The sequence below is a fragment of the Pantherophis guttatus genome, chromosome 1 (assembly GCF_059756535.1).
Source record: "Pantherophis guttatus breed Tessera chromosome 1, ASM5975653v1, whole genome shotgun sequence".
Taxonomy (NCBI): Eukaryota; Metazoa; Chordata; class Lepidosauria; order Squamata; family Colubridae; genus Pantherophis; species Pantherophis guttatus.
The window spans coordinates 228,774,518-228,800,847 of NC_142063.1; the positions used below are offsets into that span (position 1 = coordinate 228,774,518).

The window sequence follows — 26,330 nt, forward strand, 5'->3', positions numbered from 1 at the left end:
GTTCCTTGATGACAGACTCACTTCTCTGAATTTACAAATGTAGTCTGACACAAACACACACACAATGTATAAAACATACAGTTTACCAAGTGGGTTCAATAAAGCATTATGAAATTTACTTGCAAAAAAATGTACAAATTAGCGGGAAATACCTTCAGATAGAAGGATGTGATGAAAAAGTGTACAAAAATATTGTAGAAGACATGCAAACCAAGTTTCATGACAGACATTTTAGAAACAGTTACAGAAATTAATGCAGAAAAGGGACTGAACAGACTTATCACATATACTCATGTATAAACCTATCTGCAGATAAGCCAACCCTTGAATTTTTAACCAAAATATCATGAAAAATGAGCTACCCAGGGATAAGCCTGAATCTCCCTCAGACGATGGTTGCTGACCTTGAGTTGTTCAGCAATTTAATTTTCTCATCATATTTCTCTAAAATAAATTGAATAGGGACTGTATGTATTGAATTAAGTAGTTCAAATGAAGCTGAGTGGACCATAGATGTTAAGTATTTTAAGTGAAGTGGCATTTTGAAAAATTGCACTAATACAATTGTTACTTTTTGCTTCCCTCCTAATATTATAGGGTGATATGGGACCTCCAGGACCTGCTGCCCTTGCAGTAAGTACTTAATTTGAAAACAATGAAGGAATCTTCCAAATGTTGGCTTGTATATATGATGGTGATTTTTTTCCATTGATAATTTACCTATCTAAATTAGGTAAATTCATACTTCCTCAGTTGCACAAAATGTACATTTAGCAACCTATACAATTTGTGAGAGGAATATTAGATTTTTTTTTCAGCTGAACACAGTCTACTTTCATTCTCTTCAAAAATATTCTGACTATCTCACTGTGTGACATAGGTTCATGCAAAGCCTTGCAAAACAAGGTAAAAAGAATATGTCACTCTGTTTATCATTTTTCATATGCAGTAATGTGTTCAAAAGGACACTGAATTGCCTTTTGTTTAGTGGAAGTAGATGATCATTTTCCCGATGGCATTAAAATTCGTCACATGGAGAATGGACACTCCTGCAAAGATCTAGAAAATCAATCCTCTATGCTGCATTTCCCCTAAGCAGCCAAATGTATCTCTCAGTGCTTTTGGAGTAAGAAAAATTATTGGGGGTATGACAGATGTAATATGAGTTTGAAAACTGACATTGGAGTCTAGCAGTCCTTACTCAATCGTAGCCTAATTGCAAAGGGCTATCAGATGTCTGGCAATATCCTTATTTAAGTTTCATTTTAGTTATTGGAACCTACATTCCCTCCCAAATTGCTTCTTAAACACTGGGCTTGAAACCTGCCTCCATTAAGTCATAGTTTTGAAAACTGAGGTCCAATAAGAAGTGACTATTACATTTTGGGCAGTTAGGGAGAAAACTTTGTTTTTATTGTCACTTAGCAATCCTAATAAGTCAATTAAACTTCAACTAATGGTCCTGGAAATGTGATAAGAGTTGGCTTTGTCTATTCTTTATTTGGGCATGGAGAAATATTGAAAAAGGTTTCAATGGACATTTTTTTTCTAAGAAAAGTATTTGGAATTGCCCTAAAAAAAATCATAGAGACACATGAACATGGCTGTAAGATTGTGTAATTCCTTACTTAATATGCATAACATCTTGACTTTAAACATTAATTTCCCACATAACGCAGATTGTTTCTCTAATATTAAAATAACATAATACTAATAAAATAACATAATGGACTAAAATAGTTGATGTTGTTTTCACATCCTGCAAGAGCAATGCAATGACTGAACTTCAGGGATGACAGCTTTATCTTCACAGTTTTGTCAAGGTGCTGAATTGGCAGAAGGAGTAAGGGGCTTTTCTCTGAAATGACACAGTTGGCTAAGCTTCTCTCTCCTTTCTGGTATCCAGAGCTTAAGCCTGTGGATGTCATGTCACAAGAGTGACAGGTGAAGGAAGGTGGTATGGTGATCTCTCTCATAAAGTATATGAAAACTATTCCTCTTGACATTTGATCCACAGCTTTTAGTTCTCCAGGAAAATGAGCATCCATTTTTACGTTCCTGTAGGCCTATCCCTTTGGGGAGTTATAAAATACTCATCCAGATGGCACCAAATTCTTAAGCAGAAGCCAAGGGTTAAGTCTGTCACAAGCAAAAGCACCTAAATGTGCTTACTAAACAGATACTTGAAATACTGGTTCCATATTCCTTGAGACCTGGTTAAATGAAGCATCAGATAACACATTTGGTACAAAGCAAACAGAATGAAGAAGTTAGTCATTCAGACCAAGACATGCCCTGTGGTTACTGCTACATATAAATACAATTAACAAGTGGCATTATGCAGTTTCAAGACACAACTAGCCCAAGATACTTTTGTTGCCTGATATCAAGCAGTATATGATACTCTCTAGTCCTACCCTTCTAGCCAAGTGCAGATTATCTACATGCATCCTAATTATTTTAACACATGTGACCCTAGAATATCACAAACACCTCTTCCTATCACTGATAGTACAATAACATGGATCAATGGCAATTTGTTGATCTTTTATATTCCATATCTGCAATCAGAGAGAGACGGTCCAGATAGATGAGTTTCTGGCAAAAAGGGCCTCTTCTAAAGTGCTGCTTCTACTGATCTGAGTAGGGCAGGTTCTTAGAATGAAAGGCCATACCTTGTCTTAAATTATGTCTGGTAGACAACTGGCAACTAGTAGAGGTCTTTCACTACAGGCATTATATTATCCATCAGCAATTTAGCCTCTTCATTTTGCCCCAACTGCAATTTCTAGACATTTTTTAGAGTCAGACACATGTAAAGCATTTACGATGGTTTAGATGGAATATGATCAAGCGATAGATAACAACTGATATATCTCACCAGCTCATGAAGGGGTCCAATTGTCTCACTAGACATAGTTGTACAAAGACACTCTTTGCCACAACTATCATCTGTGAATCCAGTAACCACTATGGATCAAGAAATCTGCTCTATATGAAGGAACTCAAACCCATGCCAAATAGGTTTTTCTTCAGTCCCAAAGGTCAGCTTTGTAAATGTAAACCAACATAGAAACAAGATAAAGTCCCATGAAACACCATAGCTTAACAAAGTAGGGTTGGATGGTAGTTTCCCAGCATCATTTCTAGATGCATCCCAAAAGGAAGGATTGGATCTAATGCAAAGCAGTGCACCAAAAGCTTAGAAAGATTGAAAAGAATCAAAGTCTAATCTAGAGAAAGCTGACCTTTGGGACTGAAGAAAAACCTATTTGGCATGGGTTTGAGTTCCTTCATATAGAGCAGATTTCTTGATCCATAGTGGTTACTGGATTCACAGATGATAGTTGTGGCAAAGATACTATATCCTTAGTGCACATAATAATAATAATAATACCTTATCTCATAATACCTAATCTCACTGAACGTATCTTGCATAATATTAAATTTAAACATTTTTTTTCTCTAAGAAAAAAGTCTGAATGGTTTATTCACTTATCAGGCTTCAAAAATGGTTATGATGTAATCACATTTATTTGAATATTAATTTAAGTAAACTCCCTAAATTTTCACAGATGAAATGGCTTATAGTTAATTCAAGTAATGCTTTACATCAAATCTTGTTAAAATTTTAAAAGTAGGCCATAAATCTTCTTACATTTTTAACAAGGTGCTATATCGGATTATGGACTGTAATTCTGTACATATACTTTTACCACATCTCAGGTTTGCCTTTCTCTTATAATAAGGCCTTAAAACACCAGATTCTGTCTGGTTTTCATAAAATTAAAATGATGGAATTTTTTTCAGATTAGTTAGACATTCTTGTTATTTCTTCAGTATTTTGACTAATAATTTTTATTCCTGTTTTTTGTAATCTCTGACTTAACTCTATTAATAGTTTTTAAAGGGCCATAGAGATATGTGGTTATTTAATTTATGATTATATTTTGTTCTAATTTATAATTTAATTTATAGCATAAGAGTAGACTTTCCCCATTTTTTCTGTTTTATAAAACTTATCTAATTTCCACCCACCTTCCCTCCCTCCCTTCTTTTTCTTAAGTATATTTACAATTTTTAAAAAAAAAATAGAATTACTTCACATTATACATAAAGTAATGTGTTTCCAGACAAGTGCTTCCTAATTTAGTAATTAAAACATATTATGCAGTTTTCTTGACTTTCCTTTCTGAAAGGATTTTTTGGAAAGAAGAAAAAGATCAAAGAAGCAAAGGAAAATGGATCATTTACAAATAAATTCTTAATCTAATCAGACTCAGTTACCGGTGACTTTATGGACTGATTCATGGAATTTTCTTGGTAACAGTAACTGGTTTAGTAGTACCTTTTCCAGACTCTTCTTTTACCACAAGTCTAGCCAATGCTATTCCCTTGAGGTCTGCCATTCAAATACTAACTAGACCTGACCCTGCTTAACTTCAAGCCCAGATAACATGTTCCTATTTGCTAAGATATACATCACCTGGATAGAGTACAAAATTTTGTAAATAAGGGAGGGCACCACTAATATGAATGTGGGTTTTAAGAGTAGAACATGGCTTAAAAGATAAAGTAATTGATTCACTGAAATCTAGAAAAGTTTGTCTGTTGCTTTTATTACCAAATTATAACATAATTATTTTATTAAATAAGATACTTTACCCCTGAGTACTAATGCTATCGTATTTGTAAGGTTACATTAAGAGAATCTGGCAAATTTAAAAGTACTTCTCACCTCGTACTTTTGCTCTGCTGAAAACTAGGGAGTGTCCCTTCTGAGATGCTTTCTCCACCTCTCTTCCTTCACACTCAATCATTTATTGGACTATTGTCTAGATAAATGTCTTCCTCCTGTCTCCCAAGCTCATTCTAATATACCATTACAGATAGCAAATTCACTGCTATCTCAGATGGAAATTGCTTTGCATATCTTCAGAAGGGTGTTGTAATCTGGTAAATATTCAGTTCCCTCACCCCTTTGAAGCTGATTCCCAAAATTCACAAGCAGCAGATGATTGCCTTTCAAAATAGTTGTTGCTTCTGTTTCTGGCTGGTTGCAGTAGGAGTCAGACTCAGTAGTAAAGTCTTCAAACTTGTCTTAAATTCATAGAGTCTTCAGCCTTAACATTTTGTTGTCCTGGGTCATTTTTAACATTTTAAATTATTATTATAAAATTTATTTGCCACCCATTTCACAATTTGAAATGATTGAATAGCTTAATGTTTTATCATGACCAGAGAATTTAAGAAGTGGAGATTGGCCATAATCTCTTTAGAGCTCTCAACAATCTAATATATTTACACAAAATATTAGCATGTTTGGGAATATTTGGCATTCATAAGCCAGAAAACAACAAATAGGGAGAGAGAATCCCAATAGCAGCTCCAAAATGCCCAGTAATATTCTGGGAGTCCAGTGGCTAGATTGTGAAGGATTGTTATGATTGTGAGAAAAAAAATGTGGGGCAGCTATTCAGAGAATCTGAAGATGGAGTAGGAATTTGCGAATGAGGCCAGCTATATTGAATTCAGCAGGGATGAATGTGGAAATCTGGAAATTTGGCAGGGGGAGAGATGGTGGAATGTGTAGAAGGAAAGAAGGAGATGGTGGGTGAGTAGATAAGTAGACAATAGCTAGAGAAACAGCACATGGAAAGAATGGACATTGTGAATTGCAGTTTTTGTGCCATACAGTTTGGGCAATAGGCTAAACTTCTAGTGATATAAAAAAGAAACAGACACTGTCAGTTTCCCCTTAGCCAAATCTGAGATAGGAAGGTAGGAAGTGTGTGACCCCAGAGGACAGTTTAAATTCTGTGATTTCATATTACATGTCTTCATAATGTAGCTAGTTTATGGTTAATGAACTAAGCATAAAGAATGTTCTTAAGCATGTAAGTCAGGGAGGGAAAAATATAAAATTGAGAGAAGGAACTCTATGAAGTAAATAATCTTTATTAAAATATTTACAATATTAATTGAATCCAGCTATACTATACAGCTAAGACAGGTCATCTGGCAGTTTTATTTTTGTAGCATCTTTTAAGCTCATTTCAATTTTCTATCACTTTCATTACTGAGTGTATGAGTACAGTTTGAAATCAAGCCAAGCTGAAATTAAGAGATCAAGTTAGTCAAGCTGAGAATTTGAGATATACTAATGTAAGAAAGTTATCATGTATGACCTATGCATTTTATTTAAATGCTCCATTCTATTATCTCCACCAGAATCTACTTTTTTAGGGACTAATTCACACCTCTCTTTTGGATAAAAGAGAAATGTTGTTCTAGGGATAAAGGCCAAGGGATAAACTGGCCTTGTTTGGTATGAGTGATAAATCATCTGAAGTTGACCTCAATTTTTTTTTACTTTAAAATATGCAAAACTTACTTGGCTGTAGAGAAATATTTTTTTAAAAAAAATGGTTTGATTATGTATCTATGAATAAGACAGAAAACAGCTCTGTAGTTATGAATAAAAAGATTCCCTTGTCACGTTTTTATTGGCTTCATAAATATATGTCACGTAGCTTACTAAGTTGATTTAAGAAAGGAAAAATTGGGTCATGCATTTTTTTGTATCGATCTAAAGTTTGAAAACAAAGTCAAATAAAGACATGAACTCAAAGCCATGTCATCCAAAGTAATAGAATTTAATTAAAATCAGCTAGAGATTTCTCAAGTTACTGGTTTGAAATTATCCACGGCAACATGTAGTGCTATGAGACCAAGATACCTCTTCATCCCAAAGATCATATTCTCTCATAAATATTGCGAGGTAAAAACTGAAAATGACTGAAGCCAAATTATAGGTCCGTGATGGCGAACCTATGGTACGGGTGCCAGAGGTGGCACGCAGAGCCCTCTCTGTGGGCACGTGTGCCATCACCAGCTGCTCTTCTGGTTTCCAGCATGCGCATGTGCACCAGCTAGCTGGTCTTTGGGTTTTTGGCGCTCTGGTGCGCGTGTACGCATACGCTCATGTATTCCAGTTTGGCCACTCAGTGCTGAAAAGGTTCGCCATCACTGCTATAGGTGAACCATCTTACAAAGATCATGTCTAAATTACACACACACTTTTATTTCTACACAGGCAGATAGGCGCACAATGATGCTTTTGCTCTCCTAATTGAGAGTATAGGTTTCTATAGTTCTTGTGTCCTTGTCTATAGAAGTCTTGATTTCCAGTTCTTCCTATAATTACAGTTTTTGATTTAATATCTCTTCTGCATTTCCCTATTATATAGACTTGTCCTAACGTTTATTTTATCCCAGAAATTTGGAGGGAATTCACCCTACCTTACAGATCCCCATTCTTCTGTTTATATATATCCTGTCTGAAAGAAATTTTTAAATGGGGAGTGTGATTTCTATTTAATGCTACTACTCTGAGACAATGACTCGAAAATAATCTCTTAAATTGCTCAGTTCTGTGCTATCATTTCTAAGATATGCTGTACCATTATTTAGGATTGGAACTTCTTAAAATAGTATTTTATTCTATTTTATTTTAATAGTGATATTCATTATTTTTAGATTCCATTATTATACTTATTGGTTTCCTTTTACACACATCTGTCTCTTAACATACATTTATGTATATGTGTGTGTGTGTGTATGAATATTATATTTTATTCAATATTTACTTTATTGAATATCTTGTTTGTATATGGCCCTGGGGTTGCAATAAATAAATCTGAATTTGAATTTGGTTTGCTATAGCATTCCTTCCCTTTTTCTGTGACTGCAGTTTCCTTTTTAGGATTGAAATACCTGTTAACAAAGCCTGAAATCTTTTCAAATGCTTTTCCAAGTATAAAGGTAACCTGCTTTCCAGACAATTTCTTCATCATTTTTATCTGTACTCTGCTTTTGTGTATCTCAGCAAGCATGCTAGTTTCTGGATCAGTGGTCATGCTGACTGAAGATGATGAAAGTTACAATCATGTTGAGGCATCAGGATAGTCAAGACTGCCCTCTCATCATTCAGCATAGTGGAGAGTATATAGAAATGTCCATGTGCAAAAATTAATATACAAAATAACCCTCCGATATTGAGGCCACCATTTATTCATAAAACAGACACACATTCTTTCATCAAGTCTATCCAGTTCAAAACTTAACCTGTAGCATTTATTTAAAAAATAACAAGCAAGAACTGCTCAAATCTACAGCTGTGAACCATCTTTCAAATTAAAGTGTGATCTTTCTATGTTCTTTAGCATTTGCTTGCCAGAGTCATAAGAACCTGTATGAATACTTCTTGAAATTAAACTTTAATTTTGAAAGTTTGCTTACTATTTTAGGAATATGAGAGCTACTTTAAGCTATATTAATGAGGGAAGTAACATTTGAAAACTGTCTATATTTACAGAGTATGCCAGGAATAGAAGGTCCTCAAGGCCCACCTGGAAAAGAAGGTCAGCGGGTAAGTAAATATGGCAGCAACTGGCAGATACTAATTTATCATCCTGTCTGTGCTTCAAAACTGATTTATTAGAAAAACCTTTGGACCTCAAACACAAACACATACAGCACTCTGCAGAATAACAAAATAACAAAGTTGGAAGGGACCTCTTAGTTCAAGCCCATGCTCAAGTAAGAGACCCTATACCATTTCAGACAATCTCTTCTTAAAAACTTACAGTGACGGAGCACCCGCAACTGTAAAGAAAGCCGTTTCACTGATTAATTGTCTAGCTGTCAGGAAATTTCACCTGTCAGGAAATTGTCTAACTGTCAGGAAATTTCGACTTAGTTCTGGGTTGCTTCCCTCCTTGATTAGTTTCCAACCATTGCTTCTTGACTTGCCTTCAGGTGCTTTGGAGAATAGGTTGAATCCCTCTTCTTCAAAGTGGCTCAACATGGTTGAGGCTTCTGGGCAAGCCTGAAAAAGCGATGATGTTGCTTTAATGAATCCACTTATCAACATTAATACAACTTTTAAAGTAATAGCACCTTTTTCCTCAGACTTACACGGGCCCCAAAGCATTTTTTCCAGGTAACCTTCAAAGCACGCATAACCCATTGACTTCTCTCAGTCAATGGGTTGTATTTTTTTAAAAAACATAAATCAGCAAGTAGCTGTTCAAACTATGTAATGCTAAAGTGGCCTAGGAAAATATTGCAAAAGTATGCAATAATTGCTGGTAACTGAAACATATGAAACGGGTAACATGAAAAATATGTTTGGATTGGACCTTTTAAATATATTATAATTGTCATGTGAAACACCTGAAGCATTGTTTAAAGTTTACATAATTTGGTGTTTCTAGCTAAGGGGAAGATTTATTTTTAATGAAAGCAAATTTAAAGGTCAATGCAGTGCCAACAGGAAAAATAGTCAAACAAACATTATTTTCTGAAATGTTTTTCCTAACAATGTGTTAAAGTTTAGCAAGAAGTTTAAAATAAGGAATCTTTTCTTAGGAGGCATTTAAATGCTTAGTCTTTGATTTGATTTGAAAAAGTATTCAGCTTGCTGTTCTTACTACTTTGCATATATGAATATTAGCAGCAATATTTCCCTGGGAATTGAATTTACCAAAGTCAGTTTCACTATTATTATCACTTTGGAAGAGAAAAAAATAGTGTTAAAGAAAGTAATCATCTTCCATTCTGCACCAGATTCATAAAGAGATTAGATTCTGTTCAAATAATACTGCAACTTCTAATTAAAACTCCTGAAGGGAAGAAGAAATAACACTGTCTTGCTGTTTACAGTTTTAGTATTTGCTTTTTACTTGAAGAGTGGGCATATGTTTAAATATTACATTTGAAAAGGTAGAATGATTCAGACTTTGGAGGCCCTTATTCACAATAAAAATTTTAGAAATTATGACAGATGAAAATAAAGATGCAACTTGAGTATTTTTAAGTAAAATAAATTAGCATACTTAAGAGTAAAGTCCCAGTCAAATGGCTCTCCAATTTCCCCACGGTCTTATGCTAGGCCTTGGCATGAGGTAGATGTCTTATCCTTGGTCATATATAATTAAACCAGCTTTATAACCACAGTGTTCTTACATCCCCAGCCAGAGTAACAGTCCTTGCCTAAGAATGTGGAATATACCAAGAAGCTACAATTTAATTCTACATAATTTTTTGCCTTTTCAGAGAGTCTTGTGTAGGCGAACAATAGCAAACCAGTGCACAGAAGTGAGGCAACACTGAGTAATAATACCTTTTGGCAAGATATTTTGAAATAGCTTATATTCTCCTTTCTATTGTTGCATGTGGATTATTAATACACATGTTAGTAGTTTCAAGCCTAATTAGCTTTCAGGGATTTCAGGGTGGAGCCAGGATGTTATTTGAAGCATTCTTCATTTTGCTTGGCCATTTCCATGAATCCCCCCCTCTCCCCATTTAAAATTACTCTAAGTAAAATGGACATGGAAACCGATTTAGAGAAGTAATGGAACAATTGCAGTTTTAGTGGAAACCACATGAAAGAGCATTTCTTTTATCTGAACCAAGTATGTGAAACTTTCATTGCAGTGAACTTTCAAATCGCATTATCTCCATTCAGATTCATTTAGACACAGCTGAAATGAAGCTTGCAATACCCTAGACGAAATCAAGCAGAGATGTTAGTACATGTACTGATGAAAAATGAGGAACTTTTCTGGATCCATTTAATAGGTCTTTGTTAATGAAAAGGACTCTCCTTGTAAAAAAAAAAAATCCTCCTGTCCCCAAATCCCTCCTAGAATCAATTATTAAATGAATCTAATGGTTGCTTAGCGCTACCACATGACCACCACCACAATGTTTATTAGACTGCTTGAGTATATATTGTGATGCAATGATACCTATGATAAGCCAGTCATATTTGGGAAGATATGTTTAGCGAACATTGAAAGTTACAATGATACTGTACAAAGGGACTTTTAAATTGTGCCTGAAGTTATGGTTGTCACAGCCCTGCTGCAGTCATGTCATCCAAGTCTGGGAGCTTGGCAACCACCTGCACTTATGACTGTCCCCCACTTGCTTATGTACCCCACCATTATGCCCTTAAACCACCATAAATGCAGTGGAAGTTTCAATACCACAAGACAAAGCAGCTGCACCTTCTCACACAAAGGGCTGAATACCTGGGAAGCCTCCACAGCAGAGTACAAAGGAGCTGCCCCACAGGAAGTTCCAAATTCCTGGGAGATCCAAGAGCCCACCACAGCACAAAGCACCCCCATCCCATAAAGTACTGAATGCCTAGCAACCTCCATCCCAGTTGCCCTTGCTGCCCTGCACTCTACCACACCTGCTGATCTTCATCATTTTCTAGCTTCCACAAGGCCACCCAGCCTGTCCCTTTACAAAGATGAAGAAAAATGCTAAAGGCAGCTGCTCAGTAGTGGCATCTTAAAATTCCCCTTTTCCCATGCTCCCGGGTAGACCTGGAGCGTTAGAGCTGGCTGGCTTCATGGTGAAAGCAAAAAAACAAAAACTCATGGTCCCAAGGCTCTGTGAATAAAGCACAGCTTTCCAAGAGCATTCTCAATTCCAAAAGGAAAAGTTTTGATTACCTTTAGGATCTCCTCCTCCTCCTCCTTCTCAAAGAGCCAAACTAGACACATCTCACAAATTTAATGGTTTTAAAGAGAAGCTTTGGCTTGATTTTCATGGGTTAAAAAAAACACCCAGTACACATATCTAGAGGAACAAGAACCCTAAGAAATCAGAACAGAGTATTTTCCCCTTCAATATAGAAACTGCACATACTGAAATCACGTGGAGCTTCAGATTGCCGATATGTAAACATTTTACTATTAAAAAACAGCAGAAATAAATGGAAAAGAAATTGAATTCAGGAAGGCACACATACCATCTTGATGCAAACATTGAATGTTATGACAGATATTGAAAAATGTTAATATCACCTTATGCTTTTGAACTGTGGTGTTGGAGAAGACTCTTGAGAGTCCCTTGGATTACAAGGAAATCAAATCAGTCTATCTGAAAGGAAATAAAACTTATCTGTTCTTTGAAAGGACAGATAATGAAATTGAAGGTCAAATATTTTGGCCACCTAATTTTTTTTTTTTAAAAAAATTGATTTATATGCTGCCCTTCTCTGGAGACTCAGGGCGGCTTACAATGCGTTAAGCAATAGCCTTTATACTTTTGTATATTTATACAAAGTCAGCTTATTGCCCCCACAATCTGGGTCCTCATTTTACCTACCTTAGAAAGGATGGAAGGCTGAGTCAACCTTGAGCCTGGTGAGATTCGAACTTACAGTAATTGCAGACAGCTGGTGTTAATCACAATGCTTTTTAGTCTGCTGAGCCACCAGCAGACTGCTGGTGAAGAGAGGACTCACTGAACCCTGATGTTGGGAAAGATTGAAGGCAAAAGGAGAAGGGGACGTAATTGACATAATGAACATGAATTTGGCCAAACTCTGGAAAACAGTGGAGGACAGGAGGGCCTCGTGTGCTATATTTCATGGATCGCAAAGAGTCAGACACAGCTTAGTGACTGAACAACAACAATATAATTTTATTTTATTATTTGCCACCCAACTACCGTGGACCCTATGATTCATTATCCCAATTAACTAGCGTTTCAGTCCATTTTCAAATCCTCAACATGGCAAAATAGCAAAGAAGAAATATTCATCTAGCATGAGGTTTTTGATGCTCTAGTACAGGGGTGTCAAACTCACGTTGTCACGGTAGCATCATGTAACTTTTATCCCCTTTGCTAAACTGGGCATGGACATGGCCAGTGTGTGACACATCTGGCCAGTGGACCAGGAGTTTGACAGCCCTGCTCTGATGCCTTTGCCTTCCCATCCATACGTTTTTCACCTGGGGAATTTCTAGATAATACTATCATTATTCAATCATCCTTTATTTACTGATTATTGCAGGAGTAACCTGCGGCTTACAACCCTCCCTTATTTTTCCTCACTGTTTTCTTTGTTACAAATAATCTGTAAGTAGAAAGAGATGCAATCACTTCACGAGAATATCTTGGACTGCTAGCACTTCCTGTTGCTCCTAAATAAGAAATACCTTCACATTTCTTGTTATTAATAGAACTCAGTGGATTGATTTTTCCTGTAGCACAAATCTTATAAGAATGGAAGACTAAGCATTCTACTTAGAGTGGTGATCTGAACATAATGCTAGGGTATTTGATATGCAGGGAACAAGGCTTGTGAGAAACCTTACATTTGGTTTTGTATTTTTCCAACCATTCATTATTTAATAAGGAACAAGACATGCATACCAAATTCTTTTGATGATAGTTCTCACAAAATGTCTAGTGAATGTACTATGTATGATCAACTACTAATGGATTTACTTTTATATTCTACAAGTCATAAAAAGTTAGACAAATGTGATGAACAGGCTGTACTCATATAAATCAGGGTCTCCAAATTTGGCAACTTTAAGACATATGAATTTGAAGTCCCAGAATTCCCCAACCAGCATGGCTGGCTGAGGAATTCTGGGAATTGAAGTCCACAATGGATCTATAATGGACAATGGCACTGACAGTAATTGGTATAGAAACAATCTGAAAAAAATGTTATGCTCCGTAAATTATATTAGCAAACTTTTTTACAAATATAAGTTACAGAGAATTCAGTTCTTCATTCTGTACCTGAATCACATTTGTCCATGCCAGGTCAAATCCTACTATGTGCTTAATATTTCTTTATTTTGTACTTACTTAAAATGTTAAGCAGTCAGGAACTGGAAAGGTAATCAACAGAATCTGATTTTTCATCAATATCTAAATTTTTCAATAAAAAAAAAAATCTAAATTTTTAACAAATCCAAATTGCTTTGAATGGAAATCTCACATTTCATTCTGTACTTTAAATGGTGCATTTAGTTAATAACTTTGATGGGAAACCAAGGTTCATATAATAAAACTTCTGATTTAGAAGCGCTGATCATGCATACCAATAGATTCCATTGCCTGCAAGAGCTTTTCTGTTCCCTTTAATGATGATGGTAATAAAGGTTACCTTTCTCAGTATCTATGGAACTCTACCGCCTACAAGAGCATATCCCTTCACTTTAGTGATATAGCAAAGCATTTTTCTCTGAAAGACTCACCTGAACTTAATATTGCATGTACACTGCGACACATGAAGCTTTTTACATTATAGAGAAATATTAAGCAATGTAAATAAAAAAAAAACCCACAGTAAATACTTTTCAGCCAGATACTTTTTACAAATATGTGTTGTGACATTCTGTGCACCTTGAATACCCCAAAGGACTACATTAATATTGATAATACAACCCTATTTTATAAGAAGTTGTACTCAGTGTGTTTAGAATTAAGGGATGCAATAAACATCTGGATGAAAAATGTTTACATATCTCACATATTTTTACTCCTAAAATACAAATGTGCATGTGGAAGCCATCAAACCAAAATCATCAAAAGCTATAGCTAAAGTTAGGTTAACAAAAAGCACATTGACCTAAATATGGATGCTATATGTGAAACACATGAAAAATGTTAGGAGACACATGGCTTCTGAAACATTGTCATCCACTGTTTCCTGATCTTGGACCCATAGAACTGCTCAATTTATGAAGTCCAGATTAGTTGACAGGGAATCTCTGACAGTGACAGATGATTTGAATAATGGAGATCAATAACTAAGAAGTGCATAATTCAGTTCAGTTACAGCAGAATTGAAAATCAGCCGAGAAAATGGAGGCAAGATATCTGTAAATCTGTAATGCACAGCCTATTTTTAAGATTTAGGATGGTAAGTGTACTGTAATTCTTCCACTGCCAATCCTGTCTGTTCCTTTATGGTAATTCATCTGAGTTTGCTGTATTTTAATAGATATCACGTGAAAATGCTTTTATCTATGATCCATAACTTGCAAAACAAATACTAATTAAAAATTTTGATGAAGCAAACCTTTTTTGTTTTGGGGAAAAAATCTTAAAATGATTAAAGCTACTTCATTGTTCATGACATTTATCATTTTTGCTTTACAGCCAATTCTTTGGGGCTTCCAGCTTTGGTTCAGGAAAATTTTTCAACTGTCACTGTTACTGCTGTATCAGTTTTTAAATATATAGTACACAATTGTGCCTTCAAAGAGTTTTGATATAGACTGGGAAAACTATAAATAGGTCCTTGCTAGGAATTTCCATTGAAAGGATTAAAAGTAAAGCTTTCTGATTTTTTTCCCCAGAATTCAATATTGACTTTGATCAATTCTGAAAGCTTGAAAGCTCAACTTTATTTGGAACAATTTTTTAAAATGATGTTTTTAACATCAATTTTTTAAAATGATTTTTTTCATATAAATTGAAACATTCTATCCAGAATAATTTGTGCAAGGCACTAAGCCAGTTTGTTCAAATCTGCTTCTACAGAAGAAAAGTGTAGTGTAGGATGCAGGGAAGCCATACATTTCTAGTAATATTCTTAGAATGGTTGTTCTGGAAAATTTCCTTGATAGTTCTGCCTTAAAGACTTTATATTTTTCAAAACCATGTTCTTTAAACAAATAAATAATTCTTTGTCCCAATAATTCTTGCTCTTATATGTCTTTGTTTATCCAGGGACGACGAGGCAAACCAGGACTCCCTGGAAAAGCAGGACCACCAGGGCCACCTGTGAGTATCCACAAGGATAGCATCAAATTCAGCTTAGGCCACAATCTATACCAGATACCCTGAGGAGGTTGTGTGAACAATTCTTTTTCTTTCTCTACAGAGAAACAAAGATAAGGCATATAGAGAGGTGTGGGATATAAGTGTGATAGGAAAAAATAGGATAAGAATGTAACAGTTGTGTTTGACATAGTTGTATTGAAAATGAAAAACCTTCAGAATGAAGAATCCTTATCAGATTGGGGCATATTATTCATTAATGAAATGAAATTGTGATAGAGGAGTGTTCTGAACATCATTCTTATTGTTGTTCTTAAGAAAAAATAGTTCATGATAGTGTGTGTCTCCTACATAGTAATAAACAGGTACAGTACTTGCAATCCCGATTTCAAAAATGGTCAAGCAAATGATGCTTCTGTCCAAAACAGATTTCTTACAGCACATGAATTTATCATATGAATCAATGCTGGATTATGAATGCCTCATCTCCAGGAAATTAACCGAACCTACTCATTTCTTCTTAAAACAGAATAACAGAATTGGAAGGGACTTTGGAGGTCTTCTAGTGCAGCAATCCCCCATGCTTTTGGGTGCCAGGTACTGGTTCCATAGAAATGGGTTTTTTGCAGACTGAATCCTGCATATGCACGGATGGGGCTTCGCTCACTTGCGCAGCCTGATTCCTGGCAGGCCATGGGATGGTCCATTTTGTGGCCTGAGGTTGGGGGCCCTGCTCTAGTCCAACCTGCTCAAGCAGGAAACCCAAAACCATTTCAGACAAATGGTTGTCCAATCTCTTCTTAAAAACTTCCAGTGCTGGAGCACCGACAACTTTTTCGGGCAAGTCATTCCACTGATCAATGGTTCTACCTGTCAGGAAATTTCTCTTTAGTTTTAGTTGCTTCTCTCCTTGATTAGTTTCTCTCCATTGCTTTTTGTTCTGCCTTCAGGTGCTTTGGAGAATAGCTTGACTCCCTCTTCTTTGCTGCAGCTTCTCAAATATTGGAACACTACTATCATGTCACCCCTAGTCCTTCTTTTCATTAAACTAGACATACCCAATTCCTGCAACCATTCTTCATATGCTTTAGCCTCCAGTACCCTTACCATCTTTGTTGCTCTTCTTTGGACTCTTTCTAGAATCCCAACATCTTTTGACCAAGATGACCAAAACTGGATGTAGTATTCCAAGTATGGTCTTACCAAAGCATTATAAAGTGTTATTAACACTTCACATGACCTTGATTCTATCCCTCTGTTAATGCAGCCTAGGATTGTGTTGGCTTTTTTAGCAGCTGCAGTACACTGCTGGCAAAAAAAGCCAAAGCAATCCTAAGTTTCATTAACAGAGGGATACAATCAAGATCAATAGCAGTCTATAAAGCCTTAGTAGGACCACACCTAGGGTATTGCATCCAGTTTTGGTCACCACACTATAAAAAGATGTTGAGACTCTAGAAAGAGTGCAGAGAAGAGCAACCAATATGATTAGGGACTGGAGGCTAAAACATACGATGAACAGTTGCAGGAACTGGGCATAGCTAGTCTAGTGAAGAGAAGGACTAGGGGAGACATGATAGCAGTGTTCCAATATTTGAAGGGCTGCCACAGAGAGGAGGGGGTCAAGCCAAAGGCCAGACAAGGAATAATGGATGGAAACTGAACAAGGAGAGATTCAACCTGGAAATAAGAAGAAATTTTCTGACAGTGAGAACAATCAACCAATGGAACAGCTTGCCTTCAGGAGTTGTGGAAGCTTCATCACTGGAAGCTTTCAAGAAGAGACTGGACTGCCATCTATCACAAATGGTGTAGGGTCTACTGGGTAGAGGGTTGGACTAGATGACCTACAAGGTCCCTTCCAACTCTGTTAATCTGTATCTGTATGGCTCATATTTAAGTAATAGTTCACTAGGACTCCAAGATCCCTCTCGTGGTTACTACAATTGAGCCAGGTGTCACCTATTCTAACGTCACAGAAGTGTCCAATAGAACACAACATATTTTTGTTGAATTATGGTAATGTTAGATCTATAGAAATTCAAGCTAAAAATACAAGAATAGTCTTCCACTGAGGTTTCTTATACAAGATACCCCTCTTAAACTTTCTGGAGTGTTTTGAACTTGAACTAACTAGCAGCCTATCTTATTGTACTGTAATTTTTACAACTGGAATATATGAAGTAATCAGACTTCTTTGTGTGTTAAGAACATTGTAAACATGGCATTTGCATTTAGCATTAAATGGGGTTTTGGTTGAAACTGTCATGAGTAGGTTTTACAGAGCTAAGTATCAAGCCATACAATGGATGCTGCCTTTGTCTTCTGATTCTTTTTTTAAACATTGGATTGTGAATATGTTTATATTAAAGCAGGAAAATAATTGGAGACAGTTTTCTCACTCCAAGAATAGAGCTATTCCATCCTGATACATGGCTTTATTAAAATACAAGGAAAGCAGAAAAAGAAGATGCTAATAGGCTTCTTGTTTGCCCTATTGTGTGTCCCTACCCAATGTGACAGTGATTGTATGGCCAATATAGAGTATTCATTTATATCATGGTAATAAAGCATTTCACAGGCAGGATGGAACTAGAATAAGAATTGGTAACACCTAGCCCAATTGAGCTGATCTTGAAAAAGCTGAGTACCATCAACCTGATTAATAATGTCATACAGTATACATGTTTTAAATAAATAGTTGTTTTGATGGAAGATGTATTATGATAGATATAGCTTTAAGTAAGATGAACAAATATATTTCATATAAGGTTTCTCTGCCCCAGCTGCCATTATGTTTATCTCCCACTTCAAAAACAGACTTTTCTGGATCCTGACAGAGTAGGAAGATCCATCTGCAATCACAGGCTTCAGTGAATAGGTCTGCTAGAGGTGGGTGGTAAATTGTTACAAGGGAAGTAAAAAATACATTTTACTGAGCTCGGTACAGGTTGATGTATCTAGGGCTATGGGAGTAATTATTCCTCATAATTATCCAACTAGGATGGGAAATTTTCATCAAGCACTAAATTAATTCATGGTTTCAGATGTGACTGTGTAGAACAATAGATAGCAGAACAAACATCAATTTCACAGCATCACGGTGGCGCAGTGGTTAGAGTACATTACTGCAGGCTACTTCTGTTGACTGCTGACTGCCTGCAGTTTGGCAGTTCAAATCTCACCAGGCTCAAGGTTGATTCAGCCTTTCATCCTTCCAAGGTCGGTAAAATGAGGGCCCAGATTGTTGGGGGCAATATGCTGACTCTGTAAACTGCTTAGAGAGGGCTGTAAAGCAGTGTGAAGTGTATATAAGTCTAAGTGGTATTGCTATTGCTATCAGAAAGCTATCTGATGTTGAAGTTTGTCTGACATGTTTTGTAGTAAAGCCAGGGCATCGTTTACTCTTATTCTGTTCCCATTGAAATTCAGAGCCCAGAACTCTGGCTCTGACAAATGCTGAGTTGTTTTATAACCATTTCATCATTTTGGGGGGGGAAAGTACTTAATTTCTAGCCCTCTTAACAAGCTGAGAGCAAACTGATAATTTAATAAGCAGACCCGGTGACTTTGCTTAATCCACCATTCTGTAAGAGTTCTCTAATTCTCACTGGACTAAGTTTAGGTTCCACAGAAGGAATAAACAATATAATTGTTTTTGTTCAAAACCATACTACTTCCCCGGTTTACTTTTATGCTTTTCTTCAAATGCCTGTAAGAATGAGAAATTATGACCATAATTTGTTATTTTCTTTCTAGCACAACATTTTGGGAATCTATTTTAGTGTCACTTATATTGTTTTAGAGCTAGTCCCTTTATTATATTGCTGTGAATTTATTCTATTCAATGTGTGGGTCATTTAAGCTGAAAACTATTGAAGAAGCTCATTTTGAATGGAACAGCAGCTCCCTCTAGTGATTTTTACTCCTTCAAACTCTTATGTAGTGCTGAAAATTCTTCATTATTATTATTATTTTTATTTTATTTTACTCAATTTGTATCCCGCCCTTCTCCTAGTGGACTCAGGGCGGTGCACAGCCAGAACTAAAACACATACCAATACAAAATTTAAAATTTTTAAAAGAATTATATGACTTTGGCCCAAAATTTAAAACATTCAAACTAAAAACCATTGACAATTTAAAAGGCTAAATTAACATTAACAGACTATCAAGTTATCTTAGAACTTCATCAGTCATCTCACAAATAAGAAAGAATAAATGTTATTATAGTAATTAATTATTTTAACAAATTTGCCAAGTTTTTATCAAGGGGGGGATTTTTTTCACTGTAAAAATTCTCAGTAAAAGAGAGACAATTCAATTTTGGTTTGGTATCTCTTTTTAAAATAATGATTTAGATAATGATTGAAAATCACTTTATAATGTAACTATGTTTTTCTATATATTTATACAATAAACTAGTACATGGCTACAGTGCTAAACAAGAATCAGAAAGATTGAGGCTCAAAATTATATTTCAATATCTTTGGCATTTTCATTCTAAAGCCTCTGCAGTACATATTAAACCAAATTTGGCTTTATTCAATATTTTTTTCAGACATACCACATGCTACTATTCAAATACTATAGCAATAAAATATCTAGATTTTGAGATCTGCAATTTGTAGCAAAGTATATCACGATAGCATTGCCTCTGATTAGCTAGCTGACGAAAAACTGGATGTTTTTAACTAATTTTAACTAATCCTTATTTTTAACTAATTTTGAATTAACAATTCTTTCATCTCCATTCCATAGAAATAAAAAAAAAATGATGTGCTGGTGTTATTCATATAATCACTCACTTGAACACAATCTAATGTATATAGATAATATTTATTGGGAAAGCCGCTATGTAGAATTCTTGATCTGGGTGCCTCTAATTCTGATTAATTGGGCATAAATATATATTAAATATATACTATTTAAATCAAACTAGGTGGCTGATTTCAAAAAGTTGAGTAAGGCTGGGAGGCTACTGGATAATTCCACAAAACAAAACAAAAATGCAGGATTCTTTTTCTAGACCAGAAATTACAGCCCTTGAATAGAGTCCATTAGAAAGTATCAGAGTTATACATTGGACCGGGAAGTCAAAAACATTCTGGAAAAAAAGAATAGCAAATCTTTTCTATATCGTTATAGAATTAATATGGTTTCAAAGGTATTAAAAACACAAGAGCTAATCTGGACATGGAAATAAAATTGAAGTCATTAAATACTGAGTTCCACTCAAAGGAAGCATTATTATAATACCCTTTAATTGTACAACGAGTGATCAACCAGTTCTCATACTTAAGGCTGGCGCAGAGTCCCTAAGGTCCCATAGTTGCCATTTGTAACCTTCCTAGTGGGCTTCTAACAAGCAAAGTCAGTGGGGAAACTGGCAGGGAGTTGCAAGTCACAGCTACATGAGCAGGGGCGGGTTCTACTTACCTTTACTACTGGTTTGCATTGCGCCTGTGCCCATGCTCTTCTGCGCATGCATAGATCACCTATGATGATGTCCAGGTCAATGGGCAGAGCCTCCTGCCAGTTTTACTACCGGTTCTTATGAACCGGTCCAAACCGGGGGCAACCCACCATTGTACATGAGGACCTTGCTTAACAACCTGCCTAGTCCTCACTTAATGACAGCAACTGGGACTGCAACAATTGCTATCACTAAATGGCATGACCATATGGGGTTTTTTTTCTGACTTAGAACTATGTCAATGGAATTTCAGGTCCCAATTGGTGTCATTAAGTACATTTCATGAGCTGTATTAGCCATATTAGCACTTGAAGGTGTAGACCACTCCTGAATAACAGAGAATCTTGCAATATATAATGGCCTAGCTTCAACCCATCATTTGAGTGACTGCTAGTGAAAACAGTTTAAAGTAGATGGACCAATTTACTTTGAGAGTGTGGAGCACTAAGTTGTGCTAATATATATAAATGTTTTTTATCAACAAGTTTGAAAATATAGTTCAACTTAATAGATGTTATTCTCCCTTTTTTCCCAAAATAATATTCTGCATGTTGAAGGTTTTAATTTTTAATAAATATTTTGTCTATTGATTCTGACATAAATTATTTTGAGAGATATAATACTATTTGTATTTTATTGCTGTATGCAAGAAAGTATTTCCTGGTGTCTTCTACCTCTAGAAATATGGATCTGATTTTTTTAATAGACACGTACATCATGTAGATCCGATTTTTCATAAACAGGCGCAAAACCCATTTATTCCAGCAGTGCTAGTGTATTTTCAGATGTTATAATAAATTAATAATATCTAGTAATTTTTTAAATGTAGTTAGTGGTACTAAATCAAAATACATATATCAGAGTAATTATTGAGCTCTTTTAGATGCTGTTATCTTAATGTACAAAAAGTAGGAAAAAAGAAAAACACTCAAAAAAACCAGCAAAAAGAATGAAGATAAATTATGTTGCTTATAAGAAATAATTCAGGTATCTTTTATGCAGATCATTTAAATCTTAACCACACAAAATAATATTGATCTCTCTTTTCATTACATTCATAGATGTATATGATTTATAAATAAAAAGCAAACATATATCAGTAATCAAGTTTGTAAATCTAGGTTTATGCCTGTCTTTCCAATATTGAAGAATTATCTTTTTTTTTCCTGCCTTTCTGTTTGAGATACCATAAATCACAAGATAAGTGTTGAGTTTTCAATATATAATTCACATGCACATTCACATTTTTAAACCACAGTGGTCTTTCTAAAAGGTATTAACTAATTAAAATAGGACAACAGGACACCAAACCTATATTGTATGAATAAGTTTAATAACATTTACAGCCAGCTTTTTTAAAATATTCGTTGGAATATGAACAAAAATATTTTGTTGAATTTGTTTTAATTTAAGTTCATAAGAAACATTCTTTAAGTTTTTTAGCCATTGATTAATTGATGTGAGAGATTCTAATTCTTTCAGAGTGCTTGAAAATAACTAATAGTCCATTCCTCCCTTCCTCCCAGAAAAAAAAAATCATGTCAATAAGAGTCAAAACTGTATTTCCAACTCAAGATGTTGTAAATGTTCTATGCAACCTTTAATGCAAATATAATGGAGCTCTCACTAAAAATAGATACTTGCCCTGAAGTCAAAGATATCACATAGTGTAACATCTTCCTAATTGTGCAATATTATACTTAGTTTTGGGCTTAATGATTTGCATTTCAAAAAGAAATTGAAGTAAAAAAAACTGGTTAAGAAGATTGATAGAAACAATTACTTAAGAAACTATTCTAGAGTAATATTCATTTTTTAGTCTGGTTGTTTCAGGAAGGTCTACTGAGAGTCATTTCTTCTGGGCTATTTTTGGACTTTGGACAAGTTAGTAGGCCTTCTCCATGGTGGGCCCATATTATGAAAAAGTTCTTCCAGCAGCCTAAATGTCATCTTCTCTTAACACATTTCATAACATTGTTAATAATCGTCTTGTTTCATCAAACCTTTAGTTCTATTCATTGGTTAAAAATAATGATTCCTCCATTTAGATATTTAGATATTTGTACAAATATATGTGGTTTCCTTTCCTGTTTTATCAGAGGGAGTGTTAGCTGATTTAATTCTTTGGAAGATCATTACTGACTCTCACATATTTAATACAAATGCAAATTAATCTGTTTTATTAATGTTTTCATATCAATACTAACCCTTTTAATTAAAATTGACTGAATTGACACCTTTTATTTATTAAGTTATTTATTTATTAATTAATTTTTTATACCACCCACCTTCCCTGACAAGGTTTTGTTTAGCTAGATAGGTTTTAAGTAGGTTTTATCCTATTTTCTGAAATCAGATCTATCTTAATTTATTTGTTGTTGTTTGTGATAATTATTTTGACTTTTAGCTTGCATATAGAGATGAAGGTGAACTAATGTAGTAATATGTTTGAATATATTCAACTGTAACAGTTCATTGGCAAAAGGAACATAGAAAATTAAGTAAACCTGCTGCTCTGAATCAATTCAGAGAAGCTACAAAATGCATTTAGTCTAATTCACTCTCTTTAGATTTTTTAATAGTCGGTTAGAAGGAAGGTCCAATGAGTTAAGTGGTTTTGTCTCTAAATAATAAGTCATGTTTGAGAATATAACTACAATACTTTTGCATACACACAGTTTATATTCTGGCACTTTAGTGACCTTATCCAAGTCCACAGTGTGATTAACATGGATTTGAAAACATCCGTGTGATGAAAGTTTTGCAGAAGCTAGAAGGAACAGGCTTTAACATGGATATATTAATTGCATTCCTGCATTTCAAAGAACATCTATTTTGTGTCTTTCTTTGTGACTGAAACCAAGGGTGGACAGAATATATATTTGGGTCTATTAAGATAGATCTTTGGGGACTTCCAGCTGATGTCGCAGCAAGATCGGACATGAGGAGCAGGTCTCCGCACTCCCGCACTGAGTTGTCCCCATTGGAGGGTTCTGAAAGGAGCTAAAGCCACCCTGTATGGGTGGTGAAGAAAAGAGGGGTGCCCTGCAGGTCATGGAGAGCAACAACTCTTCCATTCGACTCAGGGCTTCTTCCCTCTCATCCACGATGAGGAAAAGAGGCAGCCATTATGGTTGCCATGAAACTGGGGCAACAGTGAGTGGAGCAGGATGAGAAGATTTCTTTTTTATTTAGACCCTAACTTTAAAAGAAAAAAAAGAGGAAAATCCAGGAAAAGAGACTTTTAGAACTATTTCTTAAAGTGGCAAACAACCATAGAGAGAAAAATCGTAGAACCTGAAAGAAAGGAACTAAGGGGAGAAAAGCTAAAGACCTTTTAAAACATAGAAAATTGGATTTTTAAACTGGATAGGCGTTGTTTTGGAAAGGCATTATAAAATGCTGGAACTATCTACTTGAATAGCCAACTTTGTTTCCATAAATTGAATTAAAATTGGATTAATCAATTTATCAGACTTGAAACAATGCTGAAACCTAAGCTGAGGCTGCCATCTACTGGTGAATGGAAAATATACCATACCCACGCAAGCCTGGGAAATTCCTGATAAGAAAAATAAACAACATTCATCTGGAGGTCTGTGGTGATACTTACTGTTCTATAACTACTGTATCTACTTTATGATTATTGGAGACTCTATTGTGAGAATAAGGAAGGCTCTTAAGTAAAGTAAAGTGATTTTTGATTTGTGGAAAGCTGCCTAGACTACTTAAATGGAACTGATTAATAATCCTGATATGTAAAGAGCTATGATTATTGAACTTTCTGAGGAGCAACATTGGACTTGAATATATTGTTTTTGGACTATTGAGTAAGAGTGGGATTTACTAAAATAAGACAAGATGCTCCATCAGGGGGAAATAAGTGAGATTTCAAAAGAAATGGTGTTGATGTTTCAAAGCATTAGGGATACTATGACAAAGAATCACAGAGAGATAAAGAACCTATTGCAAAGCATAAATGGGATAATAGAAAATAATCCTACAACTAATAATGAATGAAGATCAAAGAGTCCAGGAAAGAGAGGAGACAGCAGAAAGAATGGAGGAAAAGATAGAACAGACAAACCAGCAAATAAAGCAAGAAGATGAGAAGGAGAAGATGATAAAGATAATTATGAATGATGAAATAACCAAGGGGAAAGTATCTTAAGAGATTTAAAAATGGAATTGGATAACCTGGAAGACATTTTTGAAAGGGAGATAGGGGCTTGGGTGGACACTCCGGAGACCTGGCAGTTTAGGAGGATAGAGATGGGAGAAATATTCAGACTGAATGGTGAAGTCACAGATGCTGATAAAGATCCAAGAGAGAAGTATGGGAGGCAAGCTATAAAACAAATAAGAATTGAAGTATTAAAATGGGCACGAGATGATGGATAGAAAGGAATGGTTATTTTTTCTTTTTTTCTAATATAATGATGGCCTGATTAAAAACTAGAATAGAGGTAGAAATAAGAATACACACCTTTATATAAACTTTATATAGTTAGATGGAAAGATTGGAGGTTGAAAGATTGTACTATTAGGTATGGTTAAATAATAGGATGATTGGTACTAGAATTGCATACTGAGACTTTGAATAACCAAATAATGAAGGACTATGTCTTAATATAAACACATGTATTAACACTAGGATTAGTAATGGTGGCCTGACTAGAAGCTAGAATACAGGTAGAAATAAGAAATAGGGGGAATATTAGCAGATATAATTATACAGTAGATTATACAAGTCAGAAATTTGCTCATCTTTGATAATTAAATTAGATGTTCTGCTGCAGTATGAGAAAATTGGGAATTACAGATGAAATATTCATTTCTTTCATTTCATCCTGACAATTCACAAGATTTCCTTTTAAATGGCCAAATTAGAATATTGATGGAAAACATGATCTAATTATTATTTTGTATTTTTAACACAAAATAAGTGAACAGGTTACATAGTTTGGATATGACTTTTAATCTGCATAGCTAAATTAGACTTTCAGAAATAGGGCTTTTGTAATGTTTAATCACCTAGCTTTAATTCATTGAAACAGCTGGCAGCCTTTTGATTTTCTTAAAAACAAGCTGTCTTGTCATCTCTTGGGTTAACATGTGTTACTGCCACAGTGAATTCAAACTTTTACTATTCATTTGCCTACCTAAATAAACTATGTGACACATCTTCAATCATTGTCTTGGGTTTGCTTGATTCTGAGTCTGTTTCTCATGTTCCAGA

At 35.1% G+C, this 26,330-nt stretch overlaps 1 protein-coding gene across 5 annotated transcripts in view; it reads left to right on the forward strand.

The window, feature by feature from the left end:
• Positions 1-26,330, forward strand: part of COL19A1 (collagen type XIX alpha 1 chain) — a 174,669-nt gene that overhangs the window by 91,720 nt on the left and 56,619 nt on the right. For all 5 annotated transcript variants that reach the window (XM_034431974.2, XM_087882487.1, XM_087882485.1 and 2 more), the window contains 3 exons: positions 598-633; positions 8,378-8,431; positions 15,565-15,618. In XM_034431974.2, coding sequence (XP_034287865.2) covers positions 598-633; positions 8,378-8,431; positions 15,565-15,618 — 144 coding nt within the window. The remainder of the gene's footprint in view (positions 1-597; positions 634-8,377; positions 8,432-15,564; positions 15,619-26,330) is intronic.